Below are 22,324 nucleotides of genomic sequence, written 5' to 3'. Positions count from 1 at the left end.
CATTCATAACACGTCCCTGAAATGCTTTTGGGTCTGAGACTTTCCTTTATTCCCTTTCCCTTCGTGGTCCTTCCTGCGAGAGCCCTCCTCAGCTTGGAGCATCAGGTCTCTGCAGCTCTTCAGCCATCCGAGACAATCAGGTTCCGCGTGTCTAAATCATTTCTCCATGCCCTGTGTGGTATTTCCATCTTTAAAATAGCTTTTGTATAATAAAGCAACAAAGCTTAGCAAAATGTATTGCTTCTGGCTGTGGCCAAGCTGTCCCTCGAGCATTGCAAGGATAATTTCCTGTGACTTATATTCCTTATCTGTCCATTTTCCAATCTTTTCCAGCTAATTTGGATTTAGTTTTATTACCCTAATCCCAGCATATTTTGCATGATGAACCGATTTTACCTTTGTGTAATAATTTTCTTCTGGAATAAATACATAAGGAGAAAATGGGTCCAAAAAGCAATCTTGTGGCACTTGGTAACATTTTTTACACAAACTGTTTATTGCTTCTGACCTCTCACCCTTTTTTCTTTATGATGAATCTGTTCTCAGTTTTGTTTCCTCCATCATCCCAGTCTACCTACGCTATCCAGGCTTCTGTCTTTTATTTCCCATGGTTTTGCCCCATTTACGTGCATGGTTATCAGAGCTGAACGATGTTTTTGTACAGACACCAGGTTATACCAGACTGCCTCCCCCTCCTCTCCCACTGCCCTCTCAGAGCTCACGTTGCCAGCTCTGTGTCACAGCCACAGTTTGAATGCTTATTAGGGGATTTTGGGGGGGAAAGGTGGTCAGCCCCACGTGGGGCAGAAGGTTTAGGCTGGGGTCCCTGTGGTTCACCACCTTCCCCCATCAGTGGGCAGTGCCTGCCCCTCGCTGCCTGGCCTTGAAACCCTGGGGGCAGGGTGACATCAATATGTCATACACAAACACAAAATTAGACATCATTAAAACTTGAGCCACTGTAACCAGGCAGGGAGAGGGTTTCTGTGTCACTGAGGTGAAGAAAAAGGTCATTTTTGAAATACTTGTCAGTGGGAAGTCAGACCCTTTCCATTCTTTCTGTTCATTTATAGACTGGCACAATAGAGGGGAAACAAATTACTCTATATTTAGCTGATAGTTCCCACCTTCTTATCAGCAGGAGCTTGTCTTATGTCTCTGGCAATAAGTCCAGGATCATTTCCATGGGATTCCGCAGTCTGCAGCCTCTGAGAAGAGAGCTATTAAATGTGGCAGAAGAAGCAACAGCCTTTCTGCAGATGCTAGCAATAGGAGGAAGATTAGCACTTGTGAATTAGCATCCAAAGGAAAATTGCCCATAAATTTATTTCCTCTAAAGGGAAAAAGGATTCTCCATGTTCTTACATGCCAGAAAAATTAGGGAGAAATCCTGGCTCTGGGATTCTGCAGTCACTGGCAGAATCTGTGTTCACGTCTTAATGCTAGTTTTTTTCCCTTTAATTAATCTTTCTTCAAAGAGTATCCTATAAATCCTTTGGCACATACAAATTGCTGTCTGTTCCCATGACCCACTGGCTAAAGTTTATGGAAACAAAGCACATACTGTTTGAAGGAGAGAAATCTGCCCTAAGAGTACATAGGGTTTGATGCAATCCTTTACTATTAACACAGTTCTTCTGTTACAATTAGAAGAATTTACTAGAGATAGGATAAACAAATACTTTGTTGAGTAACTCAATAGCTTGTGGTTGAATGAGTCAAACAGTTGCATTTAAAAGATATCAAAGGTTTTTGTAGTCGGGATCATTCAAAAATATAATAGTAGCAAAATGCTATTGTAGATCTTTTTCACAGCAGAAGTGAACAAGCTGGTTCTCAATTGTTCTTGGGACAAACTGAAACTTTGAGTTTCAGCGGGACAAACTTTGAGTTTCAGATTGTCCCAAGAAGATGTAGGCTTAGCAGTGTAGGCAGAGCACTTTGATCCCAGTTTTGAGAAGGGGACGTCCTCTGTAACTGTGCCTTTTTTGGAGTTGCAGGGCAAGGACATGTACCTGATCCTGGAGAACGACATGCTGAACCTGATCGACCCCATGGATCGCACAGTTCTTCACTCGCAGCCCATTGTGAGCATCAGAGTGTGGGGAGTGGGTCGTGACAATGGCCGGTGAGTCTGCACAGTCCTTGTTCCTATTGACCTGGTGCTGCTTATGTCTTGCTACATACACGTACAGGAGCGCGGATATATCTGGAGTGAGTTAGGTATCAAAGCTATTCGTTTGGTTGGGTAATTGTGTCCTGGGGATGCAGAGAGAATGGGTAAATTCTTTTTCTTACTCATGTTATGTTTTTTTTAAATCTCTACTTTTCATAGCGTATCACTTGTATCCTGTTTTGGTAAACCTGTGTTTAGGAAACATTTCAGATGAATTCAGCTAGGCGCATAAAACAGCACATGCAATATTATTTTGTTTCCTTTGTGTATTTAATACCATTTTATATTAAATCATGTTTTCAAATATGGCCCATAATATAGTTCTCCTGGCTGTGTGAAAGCAACTCTTCCTGCTGCTGCAAATTAACTGTGCTCCTTATTCTTCCATGACTGTGTGCGTTTGTTTGTTTCCACTTCCTTGGCATGTTTGATTTGACTGAGGGAAAAGTAATGGTTTTACTCCATGGCTATTGCTTAAAGATTCTGATGCAAGAAAATTCCAAAGCGTGTTGCAGAAAAGTGAGTTTTTTCACTGACACCTGACTGATGGTGAGCTGAAGTTCTCCCTTGCCCTAGGGAGTAACCATGAATGCGTGCTTAAAGGCCTTCCTGAACAGGAGCCTGTCTTCCATTAGCTCTTGTTCTTGACTGATCTTTTGGGAGCATCCTTTTCCATGCAACATCGGCTGTGGAAACAGGATCGTGAAGGTGCCTTATTTAGAGCAGGATATCCTGTCCCACTGAGCTTTCTGACCTGTCCAGGATATTTCCACTCACATAGAGCAATTCCAGGATCTTCAGGCAGTACCCATCCCAGGTAGTAAGGACTGAGTCATGCTAAAGAGCTGCTGCTTTTTGTGTCCATGTTTGAGACATAACATACTACTTTTACTGGAATCTGTTGTGTTTGTGTTTTGTTCTGTTTTTTTTCACCAGAGTAAGTTTGATTTCAGATTTCCTTTTCTTACTCCTTCGTAAGAATTTTTGATGGATTCTTTAATGTATATTTTGTGTCCATTACTGGCTTTCGGGACTGGAGCCCAAGCTTTTTGAAATGCAATTCATTTAACATTTTATTAACCCATTTGAAAAAAAAAAAAAAAAAAGGATACCTGGAAAAACTGAGCATCCTTTATTTGTAAGTAAACTCAGACTGCACATGATGTTAATTAACAGATAGAAGATCTAAAAGACAAGCAGAAAGTACAAACTCTGACAGAGCAGTCAGATGTACACTGTTCTGCATATAGAGAGGGTCAGTGTGGGAAATACACTTTGTGAGGGTAGCATAAATGATGTAACATTTGCTCAACAAGTGCCAATATGCAAGAAAAACACTTCAGGTGAGAAGAGAACCTGAACTGTGATGGAAGGCCAGAACAGAGCCCATCATCTCAGCTTTTGTTTTGCTTTTTGGGGGTAGGAGAAAACCTCACTGTTGAGTTGGAAAGGAAATTGCATTGTATCTCTTTTCTTGTACGCATTAGAATGCAGTCCTTGGGTTCATCCTGCTAAAATTAGCTGTGGTCCTGAGGTAAGAAACACCAGAGTCATTCAAGAACTGCAACAGCAGCTTTCCCTGATGATGAGTTTCTCATCGTTAGAGAAAAGTAAGGGGAACGCCTTGCTGTTTGTAGTGGGTTAGCTGTCTGATATGGTGACAAAATCCCGCTTTCTGGCATGAAACTTGCCCAGAAGTTGTTGCACATGGAAGTTGTTAATTAGCTACATTTTGTGTTCCAAGAGTCCATATAATAAAATTAACTGGGTTTGTTCTGAAAGGCAGTGTTTAAATACTGTAGAAATGTATGTTTTCTTCTCTTTTGACCTTCTTGAAACCTGTAATGGCCCACTGGCCCTCATTTTTAACTGCATTTTCCTTGTAGTAGTTTTTTTTGGGTAGATCTTGCTTTGCAAGATGAAAAGGTTTTCTAATGACACCTGACCAGATGATTTTCTAAGCAATGCCGTAATGAAAGATTGATGAAATACAGCGATTTGCTGATGAAAGTTTAATCTGAGGATATGTCAGCCAGCTCACCTCAGGCAGAAACATCTACTGGGAGGCTGTAATAATTCTCTCCATACATTGCACTGTTATCTTGACCTCTAGAGTTACTTTAAAAAAAAAAAAAAAGAGAGAGAAAAAAAAAAACACACAAAATAGTTGTGTGATAAGCAAAGGCTCCATCGTTTTGTTGACCTAAGCTGTGTGGTGATTTTATGTTTTGAAAAGTAGCATCCCTTGTTTCAAATTAATCACTTAGTAAGGTATGTTTGACCTTAGGAAAGACCAGAGTGCCTTCATGAAATCGTGAACAAAAGCAGGTTCCCACCAGAGGAGCTAAGCTGGAGGTTATGCATGCATGTCCGTATGTGGAGACTCTGAGGTCCTGTGTTTGATATGCATGTATGGGCAATGAAGGAAAATAAATGTACTGTATCTGGCCATCCTTTTGGCAGACTCTGTTTCTTAGGCAACATCTTCTGACTTTTTAAAGAGTAAAAGCCGTTGTATTTTGTTGCCTGTACCGAAAAGATCCATGCTATTTCGTTTAATATTATTTTGTAAATAATGGAAGAATCCTAGCACTTGGCTAAATTGTGTGACTTCAAGATCAGTAAGGTCATTGTCACACGGAGGATTGGTGGTATCACAGGTGTACCAGAATTATTGTCAGTGCTACAGTCACTTCTTAACAAGTAGGCCATGGCGTGTTTTTTTTCTGGGCATTAAAAGCATCGTGGAAAAGATCAGCCTACTGAAGCTGTGCCAGGGTTGTTCTTTTCAGTTGTGAGCTGCAGGACTGTACATTAATCATGCTTTAGGTTGGGTTTTGTGTCCCCTTCTCAGCTGCTGGTGCATGCCCTTTGCTTTCAGAGCCGCTCTGACAAGTAAGGGAGGTAATGGCCCATCCATTTTGTAAAGGAGTTTCTGTTAGCACGTCCCCTGGAATCCTCCTCTATCTTCATTGCTCTTCCACCAACCCAAAGCCCAGCTCAACTTTTAAAACCTCTTTCATGAGTTTGTTTTTTTGGTATGGTCTGTGTGTTTCTGCAGAGGCAGAGAAGGGAGGGCAGTAGCTTTTCATTCTTAAATGGTGGAGATTCTTGTATTGGGGCTTTTATGGTCTTACGATCCATGAGCAGACAGTGTCAAAGTGTTGTGCTGCCTCCTGTACCCTAACACCACCCGTTTGGGCAGGTGGTGGTGGTGAGGATCTCTGCAGCTGTGTGGATGTCCATTCCCCCACTTCTTTGGACTGCTCGTGGTTTATTGCTCCCTAGATATCAGGAATAAAATGAGGCTGGGAATCAAAAAGGGGCAGAGGGGAGGACCAGGCTGGAGAAAGTGGCACGAGGCACACACTGAAAATAAGGCACAGTCAGCCTCAGGATGGGAGGTAGGCAGCAAAATGAAGGGACGCCCCAAGTCAGATGGGAATAATCCTGTAAGGCTGGAAGAGAAGAAAGTCGTAACAACAAACGAGGAACTACCAGAGCTTGGTTACCTCTGGAGCTGACAAGGCAATAGCTGAGAAGATAGTTGGAGTTATGCAAGTGGGAAAATGGGACAAACCAGTAGAAAGATGTGGAGGAAATGGCCTAAAGTGATGTTGCAGATTCCTCAAAATATGGGGAATTATAAAAAGTATCCTGCTGTTTCAATAGCTAAATAAAAACGGCCTGATTTCAGAGGTGTTTGGCACCTACACTGTCCACTGACTTCAGTGGGATCTGTGTGTATGCAGTGCCTTTGAAAATCAAATTGCTAAATACAGCTTGAGGAACCTTTCTCTAGATGGCCAGATTTTGAAGTTTTCACTTGAACAACATTGCTACAGCAGGTAAGCGTTTTATTTTTAATTGTGAGTGCATGTCAAGCTAAGAGGGATGAAGACAGGTTTGAGCAAGAAGTGGTTCATTAGAGGAGAGAAGGGGGAGGCTGGGGAACCTGGAGGCTGTGCTGCAGGTAGGGTGGCTGTCTCGTGGAGTTACAACCCGTATTTCCTGGCTGAGACTGGGTATTTACGTGAACTACCTGGCTTGAGCCCCACTGCACATCTGTCACGTAGGCATGAGATTTGGGGAGGGATACGTGGCCTTAATTAGGCAATTTAAAGCTAAGTGTGTACAATAAAGATGAGTTTAGTGTGCCTGGGATATCCTGGGGTATCTGTAACTTATCATTCCCCCTTTCAGAAAATATTTTGTGTACAAGCAACACAACATCAGGCTTCAGTGATGTAGCGTGGCTTATAATTGCATCGTTCAGGGAGGTGTTGAAGGCCCTTTAGATTTGCCTTTCCTTTAAGGTGGTGATTGAAACCCCAAATGTGGTCTGAGGTCGAGTCTTTCTCCAATTCCGTGCGAGAAGCTTATCGAGCTGTGCGAGATAACAAGTAATAAACTTTCTCTTCCGCATAAAGAGGCATGGTCAAGAAAAGCTGAAAATAAAATAAATTAAAACCGAGATGGTGCATGCACCTGCTCTTCTGAGAAGATAATACCCTTCAAAGCATGTGTAATTCCAGCTGAACTCTTCAAACTCGGAGACACCGTGAATCAATATTGCCTGTTCCCCTCGGGCCGCATAACCTTGGAATAAGGACAAAGCGTGCAGTTAGGAATCAGAGAATAGGGCACAGGTGAGGGATTACACGGGGGGAAAAGGCTTGCTCTGGCTTTTCTTTCCCATATCCTTTGCTGGCTTTTGTAAGTAATCTTTTCTCCTTTTCCCTAAGCCAATTGGACCTGAATATCCTTTTTGATATATTTTGATAGCATTTTCCTCTCACTAAACAATAGTTTAGATGATTATCTGTGCAAAACTTCAGCTAATGCCCATAAGGCCTGACATGACTATTTGCAGGTGCAGTGTGTTGTAAGAAGGAGTAAGGAAACAATCCAGCTGTGAAGAGGGAAATGTATTTTCAAAGAAGTGTAGTTAAGTGGGAGCAAAAAGCTGAATGTGTGCATTCTTATTTTGGTTAACAAAAGCGGTGTGTTTTTAGTTTCAGAATTTTAGCCTAAAAGACATAGTACATTGAAGGTGAGTTGAAATAGGGCCATACTAACTTGAAATAAGCATCAGTAGTTTTGCACTAATGTATGGGTTCGTATCAGTAGTGCTTTACACTGTGTTAGGGCAGCATCTCTAATATCCCTTCTGCCTAGTTCCACTAATGGGATGAAAAATGATTACGTGTGACAGCAAGGGATTTTTCTGTTTCTGACACACCTGTGAGCATGTCAGGTGCTCAGGAACAACGGATTCACCCTTTGATAACAGCTGAGAAAAAAGGGGGTATGTCTGGGGCAAATCTTGGCTGTGGAGCTGTAGTTATTTGGTAACCGTTGAAAAGCTTAAATGTGGAAACAGCAGCTCAGAGGCACAGCAGCAGTGGGTTAGCAAAAGTACAGAAAAGTCTCACAGAGCAAGGGAACTGGGACAAACACCGAAGAGGAGAATTGCAGGGATTTCTGTGCAGGCGGAGAGCTTAGGACAGTGCTGTGGCACTGGCTTGGGAAGAAGTGACAACGATGGCAGGAGGCTGCCCTTCTCTTTAGGAAAAACAACCAGGCACCATTTAAAAAGTGTCGCTTGCTGCATTAGTGGCAGAGCGCGGCCTTGAATGCTCAGTCACTGTAAACAGAACCATGTCTAAGTATTTTATTATAGCATGTCTTTAGTATTCTGGATTTATTTTCTAGAACTAATAGGAAATGTTGCATATAATTTGGGAATTGTATCTAGCACTTCTTTTGGATATTAGGTTTTTAAATGACACGTGGAACTGTTGAACTGTTAATCTTACAGTTAAGTCAAATTGTCCATCTGAGCCTGGACTACAAATAGCCACAGTGATGCAGCCAGGTTATCTCAATTAGTAGAAAAGATGGCGTAATGACTTAGTATGGCTTAGTGTAAGATTGTAAGATTTGTAAGATTTGTGCTAGAAAATCTCCATGCACTGCCTGTGATTCCAGCTGTTAAACTCGAAGGATTTAGGATACAACTAGGGTGATCTGTGTGATAGCCACTGAAGCTCTCAGGTCCCTCGATTATAGCTGGACTGCCTGTGAAAAGTGTCTGTGGCTCAGGAGAGCTACTGTCTGCTGTTGTAGGGTAGAAATCTGATGCTTCTGTTATTCTGCTGTTGTTCTTTTCACTGTATGTTATTCAAACAGGTGCTACACGCAGGCTGAATTCCTATATCTGTCTATTTTAACTCCATGGCAAAACACTGATGCAAGTGATTCAGAAGGCAGCTGCTTTCCGGCTCCAGGAAAGCAATGGGACAGAAACCGTCCAGCTCCCAAGCTCTCTGCAAGCCCCCTTGTTTTCAACACCGACTAGAAACTTGGGTCTTAAGTGCTAATTAAAGGTGATTTCAAATGAATTTATTTACTTTGCCTTGTCATGCATATGGGCGCATGTGCAATCAGTTGCACATGCAGAGACTGCACTAAAAAATAACATCCTCCTTCAGAAGCCAGCCAGAGTCGATTGAAGGTGCCTGCCTCTCACCCCTTCATCTGCAGCAGCACACACTCGATATGCACTGTTAGTTGTACATCCCTGAGATGGTACGTGAACACTAGAGACTGTGTACAGAGGCAGCCACCTGCGGAATAAAGTTTCACGGGAGAACTGGGCTTTGACAGCCTTATGAAGGGCTGCAAACCCTCCCAATTTGATAACATCTGTTTTCAAAAAAAAAAACACAAAACGAACGAACAACCAAAAAAAATACAGCATTCTTTCTTTCTGATCTCAACACTTTGCATGATCTGAGGTTTCTGTAGCAGATAAGACGAAATCAAACAAGTCCACTAGTGGCTTTCATTTTGCTGGTCTATTTTATATTGAAGCTGTTCAGTTACTAATAAGATGGGCACGTGAAAACCTTCTGAGCAGAAAAGGCGCAGAGAGCATAGGTCACCAAAGAAACGAGCAGTGTTTTAAGAAAAATCATGCTAAGAATACTTAAAAGCCCCATGCTGGCTGAAATGCCCAACACAGCTCTCTGTTACCTTGATTACAGCATGTCTGTGTGAGCAGTAACAGACGCTCTGTCATGCGGGAGCTTATTTGAAAAGGTCAACGTTTTGTAAGACATATTTTCTGCGCTCATTGTTTTGTGTGGTAGGCAAAAACTTGACTTCCTAAAAATGATTACTGTACTGGGCAAGTCATTTCTGGAGAAGTAACTCAGAGGAGCAAATTTCCCGGGCAGTAGAAAGGGTTTAATTTGATTATCTCTGCTTGCCTCTGGTCTTCAAGCAGTTCATGTACTGTACTGGAGAGTTATAGATGGGATGTTTCTATATGTGCCTTCACGGTGTAAATATTTACATCCACCTACATAAACACACTTGTAAAGTTTGCATCAGTGTTATACTCTGATATCAGGGGAACTTGTGAAATGCCTATGTATTTGTAAACCATTGAAGGTCTTCTGAAATTCAACATATGCTAGAGTAAAATAAACTCTAACTGTTGTATTTTGTCTCTCGGAGCACTGTCACAAACTTTACTGAACTGCACCGGTATAATAATTTGGAACATGCCTCTAAGACACAAGAGGATGTGCTAGCTCTTAGCTCACCACTTCAATTATTTAAACGCTGTGCCTGCCTCAGGATCCCTTTCCCTGTTCGCTACTAGCTGATTACGATTCAAATATTTATATGCAGTACGTCTTTATGTAAATCGGAGCATATACAGCCTTAACCATTACGTGTACGTAGAAACCGTTTTCACTTCAGGCTCGTAATTCTGAGAAGGATGTGTTGGCTTGTTTCCTAATGTTGGCTCCACAGGGGAAGGGCCTTTGTTTGGCTGTGGTATTCAGCACAATTCGGCCTCCGGCAATGGAAATAGGTAGCCTACTCAAGTCTCTTTGATATGTGCAAATTGATTAGCAGAAACTTAAACACTAATTTGAGTAAACTAAAAGATTTTTTCAGCAGACGATTCAAGCGTCTTAAACATTTAGTGTTTTTTTTACTGACTGACTCGGTTTTGTGTTTAGTGTTACGTGAACGTCCATGTTTTTGCAAGAAGAAAATTGTGCTTGATGACACTGAAAATTTGATGACACTGAAAAATCTGTACATTTTATCTTTTATATTTCACATAAATGCTATTCATCTTAATTCAACTTAATGCTTTAAAAATAAGTTAAATTTATAATTTGAATGACGCATTAAATACAGAACTCAATTGCCTCTAAAATGTACTGCTTGAAGTTCCCCTTTCTGCACTGCGATAAATTTCAAAGCTGGCTAGAAGTACGCCCTTGTGCCCTCTGAGTCTGACCAAATTCCCCTTTTAATTAATGGGAAGTCTTTTATTAACTTCAACATGAGTTGGGTTAGTCCATAACTTACAGGTGCGGGTCTGGAAACCCTGGGCGTTGCTGAGTACAATCATGTAATACCTCGGGGAGCAGCAGGATAGTTTAGCTGTTATTTCCCTGCAGGGCTAGGGTGGTTCTTGTAATAGCAGAAAATAACTGGTAGAAAAGAAAGGAGCAAACGATGAATCTTAAGAGTACAAGGGAGCTTGAGGTCTGCAAGGTCAGGAAGGATGGCTGGCATCAGTATTTGACCTGGTATCCTGCTGACCTTATGTTTAACGTGGATGAAGTAAGTGATTTTTTCTGCTTTAGCCAAGCACCTGTGAAATTAAGCTTGCCTTTATTCTGGGCTGCCTGTTACTGACACATGGCAGTGCTTGGTGTGATGCTGTGTTTGTCAAGAAGATGCATAAAGAGGAATTGTAGATTACTTAAGGAATAAATTTTTCAGTAGCTCCAACTGGAAGGGTCCACGTGGGTCATTATGGCCCGTCCTCTGCATTTGCAGACAGTATTTTAATGGTGAAAGTCTTTGGGCAAGCCGATAGCAGGTCTAGTTCAGTTGGCTAAGGATCTATTGAATTGCTTTTGTTTTGTAGTTGTGTATCATCAGTCTTTGTTGATTGAGAATTTTTATCTTCTGCCTCTTCCTTTTGGTGTGGTCTCAAGAGTCTAAATAAACTTCAATGTATGTCTCCAAAAATGTAGATACACATTTGATATAAAAAGTACCCAAACCCACAAGAAAACAGATGCACTAAGAAAGATTTTTTTTGGCACTGTGTGTATTTAATTAGGAAAATTGCTTTTAATCTCTGCTATCGCTCAACTTCCAATAGGAGCATAATGAGATGAATTAGACAAAGCAAACTGAACGCTTGCTCGTGGCCTCTATTCATTTCTGAAGTACATACATGGCTTCAGGGGGCTCAGCGTACAAAAGCAAACAAAGCCCTTATGGGATATTGCCAACTGAGGCATTCACAAATTGTAATCATTTTGTCACATTCGAGCCTTTAGGAGTAAAGGTAGTATTTCAAAATCCCTCATCCATCCATGGATGCTGGAAGTTTGTTTTGCAGTGTGTAAGGAGATTTTTAGATCCCTGTCTACATCCAGGATTTAAACTTTATGAAATGTTCCCTCACTTTTCCCTTACTTTTTCCCTGCTCTTTTTGAAAACAATATGAAATTTCAGATAAATTATGAAATTTGGCAGTGCTGTTGCTGCTTGATAATTTGTGATGAAACTACATAGATGTGCTAGAATAGGACTCCAGATCCACCATGCTTTGGATTTGCAGCCGTGTGTTACAACGCTCCCCAAATCCGTGTCTTCTGAAGATCTGCCAGTACCTCCAGGGTGGGTGCAGCGAGGATCTCGGCTGCTGATGCTGTTTGCCTTTCTGTAGTCCAGCCACGGCTCTGCTGGCATTACGGGGCTGTGTGCGTTAGGATGTGTGGTGTTTTGCTCCGCGTTAAATCAGCTTCTGGCTGTGCAAGAGGAATATTTGATCAATCTGGGGAGAATGTGGTCCCGTCCCTGTGCCTGGAGCATCAGCTAAGTTCGTTTGCTCGGTTGCCCTGCTGTTCACTGCCAGTTTAACTGGGGAGTTGGGCACATCACCGCTGCCAAGTGCATGGAGACCTGCCCAGATTCTTCCCTGTTAAATATCCGTTCCCTCACTGTTATCTTGGCTGAACCTTATCTCCAGTGAGGAACACAGCAGCCTGGGGATATATAACCCAACTGGAGACCCAGGAGAGGGGGCACGTGATAGCTGGGAGAGGCTGGAACGACGTGTTGAGTTTACATACCAGGCATGCCCCAAAACATCCCTGCTGCCATGAATTTAGCACATTTATCAGTGCAGGAATTGAACTTGTTGGGTGCTGAGAGCTCTCCTGGGAAGCATTCACCTTGTCAGGGCTTGGCAGTGGGGAACATGTTGGCCCATTATGTGCTGCAAGCTCAATTTCTCTGCTGCTTGTAGGTAAAGTGGATCACTGACAGCCCTCCCGTTTCCTGATGAGGGATTTGGGTGCAAGCTCCCACCTCTGGCTGGCAGCGGGGAACAGGACTTGGTGCAGGTTGTGCTAGAAGTGTTTGTGATAGCTCCTGTGGTTTAGGATAGCTCTTGCTGCTGGGGAAACCCGTCAGCCAAACACAGCAGCAGCTGATGCTGAGCGCTGCAACTTCCATGAGTTGTGTCAAAATTTGGGTTACTGATGAGTATTCTTAAAAACCCAGCATGTGAAAGAAAACTTTTGTATGAATTCTGCCTTTCATTTCCAGAATGCATGTATTTGACTGAATGAACTCTAAGGAATCACCTTGGAGAATCACCACCCTCCAAAGCATGTATACAGAATTTTAAACTCATGTCTAAGGTTAGTCACTTCACAATTTCGGGTTGGACTGAGGATTGGCAAAGTTAGGTTTTGCCAGAGCTGTGAGCGTGAGGTGTGGCTGTGGTTCCTAAGCAAGCTGTGTGCGCACAAAAGGGAAGACGATGGACCCAAATTGCTTTCTCATTTTTGGAACCTGCCTGTTGGCCAAGCCCTAGGAGATTTTCCTCTTGCTGGTGGCAGAGGGGAACCCATTGCTCTTTCCATAGATAGCAACTAGCAGGCACAAACTTAAAGCAGAGAGCATGGGGCTAGGGGAAGGGAAGCTGAAAGGCTGATACCAGGGCTCAGAAGTGGAGCCAGCGTGCTCCTACCTAGCCATATCTTTACTGAAAGGTGCACAGACCGTAACTATCACGTACCAAAATAACAAAACCAACGAGGGATTAGAATTTGGTCCCAGTTCATTTACTGGATAGCCAGCTAGAAACTTGAAACCTGAGATGTGGTGTTCATTAGGCTAATTTTTACACATTTTCAAAGTTCAGGGAACAGTGGTTCTCTCCCACAAACTGTTTCAGCATATTAAAACAGCAAAGTTTGGCTTCTGTCCTTAGAAGCCTTTCAAGTTGGTGTCTAACGTTGTTCTCACAAGCACTGTTGTTTGGCCAGCTGGAAAACCACCGGGGCCTGTAGTGCTCTAGTTGCTGAGAGTGAAGGAGGGGAACAGCAGCAGAGAGTAGTTGTCATCGCTATCAGATTAATTGTCTTCATTTTCAAGTTTAAATGAGCTATGCTGAAAATGCATTGCAACCTGGATTAAAAATAGAGTACAGCATTTAACTAGTTTCAGGTGCTGTTTTGCTTGTCCATGAAAATGCCCCTTTCTGTCCCCACAAATGTGTTCCATACTGGTATCGAGATTTACAATAACTTGTTTACTTCAGTGCCAAAATTATTATCTAGTCTTGAATTCTTGCTAGTGCTGGGCATCCAGCACATCCAAGAAAGAAAGAGCTGGATCTGTTTCTTCTTAAGCAGCATCGACAGCTTTGTTTATTAAATTCCAACCTGCTATTCCCATGGAAATCAACAGAAAGCTTTCGGGATGGCACAGGTTGCATAATTCATCCTGCCAAACCTTGTTGATGGCACACAGGAAGGAAGGAAGGAACCTCTGTAGACTGTCAGGGTATTTTTAGGCTGTGAACAAACATCCTGCTCCAAAAAGATCTGGGCGGCTGGAAGAAACGCCTGCCGGCAAGCCGTCCGTGACTGCTTTTCACCCTCATATCTGCTGGGGGGAACACCCACAGTTGTGGTCCTTGCCCTGCTGGCACTCACGTTCAGCTCAGTCGGTGTAAGAGGGTGGGAGGCAGGCGTTTGCCGTGTTGTCCATGAACTCCTCGGGCATGAGGAGGGCAGGGGGGGATCCCACCAGCAGCATGTGTGAAGGAGAAAGACCCACGGGTGGAAGAGAGCGAGGTGCAGGGAGATGACCCACCTCTGTGTCTGGAAGGTGAGACGCCCAAGGGCTGCTGTGGTGTACCTGCCTGTGAATGCCTGCTAAATGCCCCGGGAAGGGGCTCAAGCACCCACCGTGGGGGGACAGCCAGCGGGAGCATTGCCACAGGGCACCGGGGGCCCCATGAGCCCCCCGTCCTGGTGCCATTCGTTGCCCCGGCACCCAGAGGCACCCACTTTTCTCTTTGGGGTTTGCCAAAAGAGAAGAAAAACCGGAGCTGCAGGACGTTGGTTTTCCTGTCACCTTTAGAGCAAAGCAGCCCCTCTAAATTAGATTTACTGTTACTGTGTGTGGCAGTTCGGGAAATCAAATTATTTGGCGTGTTTGTTTTTACGGCTCAGGGATAAATCTCACTCCGGGCATAAGCAGGTGTAATTTCATTGAAGTAAACACAGGTGTACTTCTGCCTGACTTCTCGGGTTTGGCAGTAAATCTTGGCAGCCTTTTAAAGAGACTTTCCCCGTCGCAGCCAGTTGGAGTCACGTTGTGAACGCGCTGCACTGGGTCGGGGAAGCTGCGGGGGAAGAGTCCCTGCGCACCTCAGCATCCCCCAGAAGATCGCCGCTGTCAGAGCGCATCGCCCTCGGAAGTTCACGGGCTGGAAACGTGGTACGGGGGGAGGAGAGGGGCTTCTTCATCGAGTCGGAGCCCGTGGTGAAGCCAACGGGAAGGGAGGAGAAGACCGGTGCCCTTCGGGGGAAGCACCGCCGGCTCGCAGCTGGAGCAGGCGAACACAAGCGCGCCCAGTCCGTCGGGAGAGGGGGAGCCGGTGTGGCGTGCTGAGGCTCGCTGCAAAAATGAATGAGCTGCTGTTCTCGGGGGCGTTCGGCCCCCGCTGATGGGGAGCCAGTGCGTGGCTGCATCGAGTGCCCTGTGCGTCGTCTGATGCCAGGACGCGCGCTGCGGGAGAGCGGCAGCGGGCAGAGCGTTGAGTTGGGCGTTCGCGTGCCACCTGCCTGGAGTTACGCTCCTGCCCGCTGCAAGAACAAGGTAAGAAACTTAAAAAGTGGCGAGAAAAATCCTCCCCCCCCCATCCCCACCCCCTCACAGGCAACAATCTCGTGTTGGTAGTAGCCTTTGTCTCTAGCTGTATTTTCAAAGCTGTGGTCCATCAGCCTAAAGCCTCTGGGTGGATGCCTGCGAGGCAAATTGCAGCTCCTGGTGTGACAAAGGCAAGTCAGATCTCTTTTCTCCAAGAGCTGCCGCTTAACAACCTTCGGGAGAGAGCACTGTAGCAGAAATGCTGGGCTGTGTGGAAAGCGGTGAGTGTTTGATGCTGCTCTCCCTTCAGATGCGCTCATTTGAGCAGTAAGCAGTAAGTAATGGACCTTGGTGTTTAAGGGGCTTGGGGAGGTCTGTATTCAGTTCAAAATTAATTGTTCCTGAGCTAGCTGCAGTTACTGGATGCGTATTGACCAGCCTGAGTCTGTAGAGGATAATCATACTTTGTTTTCACTGCTAATGTTGCATTAATGGGCAAATAGGTGCTGTAGTTGTGAATAGCAGAAGCCTCGTGTGCTGAAAAAGAAGAAACCTCCCTATGTTTTAACTCAAACATTCAGTGCTTATATAATGATTTTTGTGTAATTCCCAGCTAACTTCTAGCCAGCTAGTCTGGGCTTTCTTCTTTCAGCCCATAATTGTCTATGGTCATCATTCAATTTGAAATCTTTGTGGCAGTCCAAAAGAACTAAGCATTTTTTAGGACAGAAGTGTCACGCTGTGTGTAGGGATACGTGCATGTAAAAATATGTTTAGTTGAAGTGAAATGGTTAATGGCTCTTTTGACAGAAGAGGAAACTTCGTGATGTAAATGTAATATATTGCCTTGAGGTCTCTGGGCTTGCTTAATCCTATCTGTATTCATAAAGAATTTGCAGCAGGAGAAATTTCATTGATTTGTTAATTGATATATAGCTTTGAATCCTCGTTACGTTGGGTGCAGAGGGGAGGGAAGAGAGACAAGCACATTAATCTTTTTCTTTAAACTCAGCAGCTTCACTCTTAAATTAGGTCTCTCACACCTTATGGAGCTTCGTTGCTCTCCCTGTTTTGGGCAGTAGGTTTATTTCTTAAAGGATACTGAACACTGCTGAGTCTTGATCTTTATTAGTGAAATATATGAACTGTTTAATCGCTTAAAACCGTGGCTTTAATTACGGTTGTGTAGCTGTTGCCTCACAGTTAAAGTAAATATAACAACTTGGGAGTGAGGAAAAGGATATTATTTAGCCCTGGAGCATTTCTCAGTTAAAAATGGCTTGTTTATTTTCATAAGGATTTAGAAGAAAGAGGAAGATAGTGGGGCTTTATTATGTAATGCAAGTTAGATCTGTTTTTTAAAGTACAGATTAGTTTTCCCTTCTACAGCAGTGGATGTATATAAATACTTTAAATACCCTAAGTATGAAGTTATTTTAAACACCACTCAGTTGAAATACAGGTGTGAGGATCAAACAAACTGTGCGAGTTAGTATTTTGGGTGAGGAAGTGGTGTGTCTGCTGGATGCCTCTGCATCGGTACAGGCCGCTGGGCATCCTGTGCAGCAGGCCGTTCTGGTTTGCCATGCAGCCTTTCCTGTGTTTCATGACGTGAAATCTCTGTGTTACTGTGGACACCGCTCTGATCTAATTGATACGGGCGCTAATATTGATTCAGCTGCTCTGTAGACCTTTAATTAGCGATCGAGTGCAGACTTTGCTCCAGTGGAGCCTGAGATAGGTTGAAATGCCCTTATTCTCTGGGTGAAGTTAATCCAGGTCAAAAACTTAAATCAGGGAATATCAATTCAGAAATAAGTGCTCAGCTTCGTGTCCTCGTTTTAGAAAATAAATGGCGTGTCCCTGAATTTGGTTTGGTGTCTGCCAAAGAAAACATACCCATTTTTCTTACAGTATTTTGGTGTAATATTAAATCCTTCTCTGTGTACCTTAAGAAGTTTCCAAACGGATGTGCTGGCCTATCTTTTTGGCTGAGTTCAATAATTCTATAAAAATTAAAACAGAAAATCTCCTACCCAGCTGATCTGTCTAAAATGGTGATCTAGTGATTTGTGGGAACAGTGGCCTGCCGTTTAAAGTTCTTTTCATGCTGCCAGAAACACATTTAATTTCCCTAACAAGCCAAACGTAATGCTTCCCAAGGAGAGGGAGGGCAGTGGTCTGCAGTGGGTTGGGAAAAGGCCCCCCTATGTAGGCTTATATCAGGTGAGCAAGTGCCTGGGGTGGCCGTGTGCTGCAGGAAGCTGTAAGGGCAGCATCTCTTTCATCTCAGGGCTTCAGTCGCTGTGCACAGGTGAGGGAAGCCCTGAAGATGGGGTAAAGTGACCTGGGGTTGCTCTGTGCTAGTTTTTGGTCTGGGCTTGAGGAGTAACAAGGAATCACCTTGCCTGTCAGATGCCAATGTGAAGTCTGGCACCCAAACCATCAGTGGGACTTAAAGATTCAGAGCCTCTGGTCTTCAGGGTAGAGTTCAACCATTACAAAATGTGGATTCATTTGATGAGGCAGGCTGCCTCGTATTTTCTTTTTCTTTTAAAAATAGAACCTGACTAGGTTATTGCAGCCTTCATAATATATGATTAGCAACAGAAGGCTAGATCAAGCCATCAATTTTTAAGCAGAAACCTTCTTTGCTACCAGTAGTGAATTGCTTAAAAATTGATGGCACAATCTGGCCCACGGTGAACAGGGAATTTCTGCTATAGGGTTGAGCTGTGCTTCTACTCAGTCTCTGTGCTGGTGGTGAGAGGGGCCCAGAAACAAGCGGCCACGGTTTGTTGGAACAGTCCGATACTTTTTGGAAGACAAAAAGCCTAAGGATCACTTACAAAAAAAAGGTTAAGGAGCTACTGAACCCTTAGAAATACTGTAAGCTGCTGACATTTTACATTCAGCAAAAACAAATGTATTTTTCTAATAGCATACATAAGTGGAAGGACATAATCATTCTCTAAACAACAGAGAGACTTCCAAATGCACGGCAATGAAGGCTGTTCCCTTTATTTGATCATGTTATGTTGTTGAGGTGTAAGTATATTTTACGTAAACATTTTGCTGCATAAAGTGCTCCTACACTTCATAATTACAAATTAGAAAACCAGAGTAGGGCCTCTTCTGTGCCTCGGAGGGTACGCCTGGACGGGTACTTACAACTGTAAATAAAGAAGAAAGGCTTATGCCACGCATCATTATTTTTAACCAAGTAAAATGTGCCTGGAAATAAAATCTGCCAGTAATTGAAAGGAAAGAAAATTCGGTTGCTCATTATCTCTGAGAGATGGCCAGAGCAGATTGTGCCATGCGTAGTCCCTCGTGGAGATGTTTGAGGGCTGTGGAGGTCGGAGGGCAGACCTCTGTACTTGTGCATGGTGTAGGCGACATGTGGCAGCCTGATTCCTTTCTGATCTGCTCAAAAAAGATAACTGGGCGAGCTGCAGTCAGCCAGACTCCGGGGGAAGCTACAGGAATGAAGATGTGTCAAGTGTTAACCTCTTCGCCCTGTTAGCTGAACGTGTCAGACACCCAGGTGGTCAGGCTGTACTTAAATCCACCCTGCCGGGCACAGGGAGGTAGACTCCTACTGCTCTCACATGCAGTGCAGTGACCACTAAAGCATTACTCGATCAGAGCAGCGTTACCTTGATTCTTTAGTAGCTTACCAGAGATGCCAACAAGAGCAAAACCTGCTAAGTTTCTCGCTGTGGTTTATTTTCCATTGCACAGTGGCTCCGCTTTGTTGAAGCAGGAGACTCAACAGGGGCCGTGGGTTGATGCATTTCTGCACTCCTGGGACGGGCGAGGACAAGGACGCGTTGCGCCGAAGCTCAGCGAAAGGAGAGAGGATGAAAGGGGGTGATCGGGGAAGTATGCACCCTTGGCAGAACTGCAGTGTGCTGTCTTGGAAGTCAGAAAACAACCCAGAATAAATGGGCCTGGCAGAGATCATCACCTCCGTCCCAGGGAGGAAGCATCCCCTGGGGGCTGTCCCTGGAAGGGATGCTCCTTCCTCACACCCCCGCAGGCTGGGAGGTAACAGGCTGTTTTCCGCAGAGGACTTGGCCTTTTCCCCTCAGAAATGAATCTCAAATGCTGCGTAGCAGCCCTGACAGTATTTTCTAGGTATCATCTTCCCAATATAGGCAGGCTCTGGCTTGACCCCTTTTAACTCAGTCAGCTTGGAAAAGAATATATAGAGCACTGTACTGAGGAACTTGCACAGCTGCTCTCATGGCATTTCTGGCACTTAGAGCCATCAATAAAATCTGCCAGGAAACTGAAAACTTTCCATGGCTGCTTTCTATCCTTGGGGTGCATTTCTTTCTTTTTTTTTTTTCCTTTTTTTTTTTTTTTTTAAAGGTAAATGATTCAACTGTATTTGAGCTACCAGAATGTGAAGGGAACGCAGGCAAATAGTCTTCCGTTTGAAATTAATTCATTAATTGCAAGGCACTCTATGAAGAGCTACTGGATTAATTTGGAAGCTGTAATTAACTGATTAGAAGCAGGATGCAGCCCTGCTGGATGTGTGAGAATCCCACAACCGGAGCCCCGTTCATTCCTCGCTGCCTGGGGAAGTCCGGCAGCCTGGCTGCTTGTGTTTTTCTCACCTTCCTGAATTTCCTTCTCTGTTTTTGTTTGTTTTGTTTTGTTTTGCTTGTCTCCACTTGCAGCTGCCGTGTGCTTGTTCTGTACAAGTGTATATTGCACAATGACAGGGAAATTAACGGATTTCCCTTCAAGAGTTTGCACCAGCAGGTCATGTTTTGTGTTTAATTGTACTACGTTCAAAACCTGCTAGATCCAAGGCATTTCTTCTTCTTGTTCTTTTTTTTTTTTTTTCCCTAGTACATTGTGTCTAAATTGCTGGAAGATTTTTCCAACATGAAGCTTTGTTCTGAGAGGCAATCACTCCACGTCCACTTCATATAAAGCCAGTGGTTAGTGCATGGAGAAGATGATACCTGTTCTGCTGCTCATACTGCTTGGAAACATTGTCTGTATTCTCCTGGAAAGTACAAATGATACTATTCTTTTGTTCTGATTTTCAAATTGGCATTGAGATACAGAATCAAGGGCTGTCTGTGCTCGAAAAACTTTCAGTATTTGCAGTACAGAGATCTACTTCTAACCTCGTAGTTTATTACATGCTAGTAGCCTGGTGAAATCCTTTTCAGCCCAGCTGAAAGCCCGTGGAGCTGGAGCGAAGGTGTCAGTGGGGTTTTGCTTGAGGACAGCTCCACAGGTCACCACTGGATATCAAAAGGGGGAACTCCCAAGTTCACCACCTGGAAAGAAGCAGAGCAGAGGGCCCTGTATTATTTCTTCTTTACAAGCAGACTATGGCCCGTGCTTCCACTGTAACATTTCTGGGGATGTCTGCTGTGTTCATAAATATGGATTTGTGTCCAGCTTGGCTGCTTTCATTAGCTACGCTGTGGAGTGTTTTGGACAATGGAAGGCACACCACTACTCTTGTTTATGCTGAAAGCAGTAATACTAAGATGAAGGAGTCTGTAAGTAGAAAAAAAAATCCATTACAGGATCAAAAAGTAACCATAACAATTATTTAAATGCCTGAATCAAGCCTTTATAGAGCAATTTGTCATCAGTTTCTCTCAGGAGCAGCCTCTGTATTCTTTTGACGAGGAAAATAGGTCAGGGCTGAATTGTGTTCTAACAGCAACTGTATGCGAGCAGCTTAAGGAGTTGCTGCCTTTCTTTGTACTGGCAACTTGGCCCTCTGCACAAAACGGAGTGAGCGAGTCCAGGACAAAAACGAAGCCTGGATTTGTTCTTAAACACAGAAATCAGAAACTGGGTCCCGCACATGAAGAAATAAAATATTAAGGAATGAGAAGACACTGATCACAAGGTTTCATTTGAGAAAGAAAAACTCATGCTTCACGCCATTTTCAGTGTGTTTGAAACTATGGACCCTGCGCTTTGGCAACAAGAGGGTGGCAGCCAAAATGCCAGGGGAGAGGGGCAAGGTGGTCTTTGCCCTTTGCCTTAAAAAAGAAAAGGGTGAGGTATGTTAAAAGAGGCTGAGGAGTTCCTAGGTACACTTTCTTTTTTGTGCATACTTTCACACACTATTTTTGTGGATAGTCCTAGCTCACATTGGCCATTTGCTTGCTGTGTCACAGTTCTGGTTTGCATTATAGCTTGGCTCGCCCCTGGATCATCACTGACACTTGGCAGCAGTCTCTGAAGGACCATCCCTACGTTTGAAGTGTTTGCTGAGATATGTTGGAGTTTGTGCAGTGTGTGACAAGTTTGATCAGCTTTTAAAATGCACGTGCTCAAGTAGTGCCAAAATAAAAATACTACAAAAGTGCTTGAAGAAAACTTGGGAGAGAGTTAACGTACTAGGATTTGTAGATATTGCTGTGCTGTCCTGGTAAAAATGCTTATGATCTAAGCAATAATCCTTTTGCCAAGGATGTTACTTCTATCAGGTACCTACGTTTGCCATTGTGATGACAGAAATGAGTAAAATAACGGAAATAAACTTAAGTGAGGGAGGGTAAGAATCGTAACATCTAGATTTTCAACAGTTCTTAAGGTCGAGCATTAGGAACTGCACCAGTCAAGCTTTTTGTTTGCTTGTTTTTTAACGAATTTTGTTCTGGAGTGAGTGAATCTGTTTTTCCCAAACAATCTAGGTACTACATTGGTAAAATGGATTTGTTCTTTAGGCAAAAACAAGAAGGATAAGCTACGCTTGAGTACTCAGATGTACTGAATGTTTCATTTATGATGTAAAACATCAACTTTAAAGGACATGTATGCGCGTGTTCTATGTTTCTAAGGCATGAATATGAAATCTTTGTAGAACTTCATGCTTTATAGTTTGAGATTTGCCAGGTGTAGAAGATAGGATCTGTAGAGGTCCTTTTTGCATAG

General features: G+C 43.6%; 1 protein-coding gene across 17 annotated transcripts in view; it reads left to right on the top strand.

The window, feature by feature from the left end:
* Positions 1-22,324, top strand: part of APBB2 (amyloid beta precursor protein binding family B member 2) — a 178,149-nt gene that overhangs the window by 135,048 nt on the left and 20,777 nt on the right. For 16 of the 17 annotated variants that reach the window (XM_066995773.1, XM_066995780.1, XM_048072963.2 and 13 more), the window contains one exon: positions 2,001-2,128. In XM_066995773.1, coding sequence (XP_066851874.1) covers positions 2,001-2,128 — 128 coding nt within the window. Of the gene's footprint in view, positions 1-2,000; positions 2,129-14,719; positions 15,407-22,324 lie in introns of those variants that run through there. The other variant, XM_013185951.3, reaches the window with a different exon arrangement.

Source organism: Anser cygnoides, chromosome 4, assembly GCF_040182565.1.
Source record: "Anser cygnoides isolate HZ-2024a breed goose chromosome 4, Taihu_goose_T2T_genome, whole genome shotgun sequence".
Lineage (NCBI taxonomy): Eukaryota > Metazoa > Chordata > Aves > Anseriformes > Anatidae > Anser > Anser cygnoides.
Note: the sequence above shows the minus strand (reverse complement) of the source record. Positions and strands in the feature narration are given on the sequence as shown.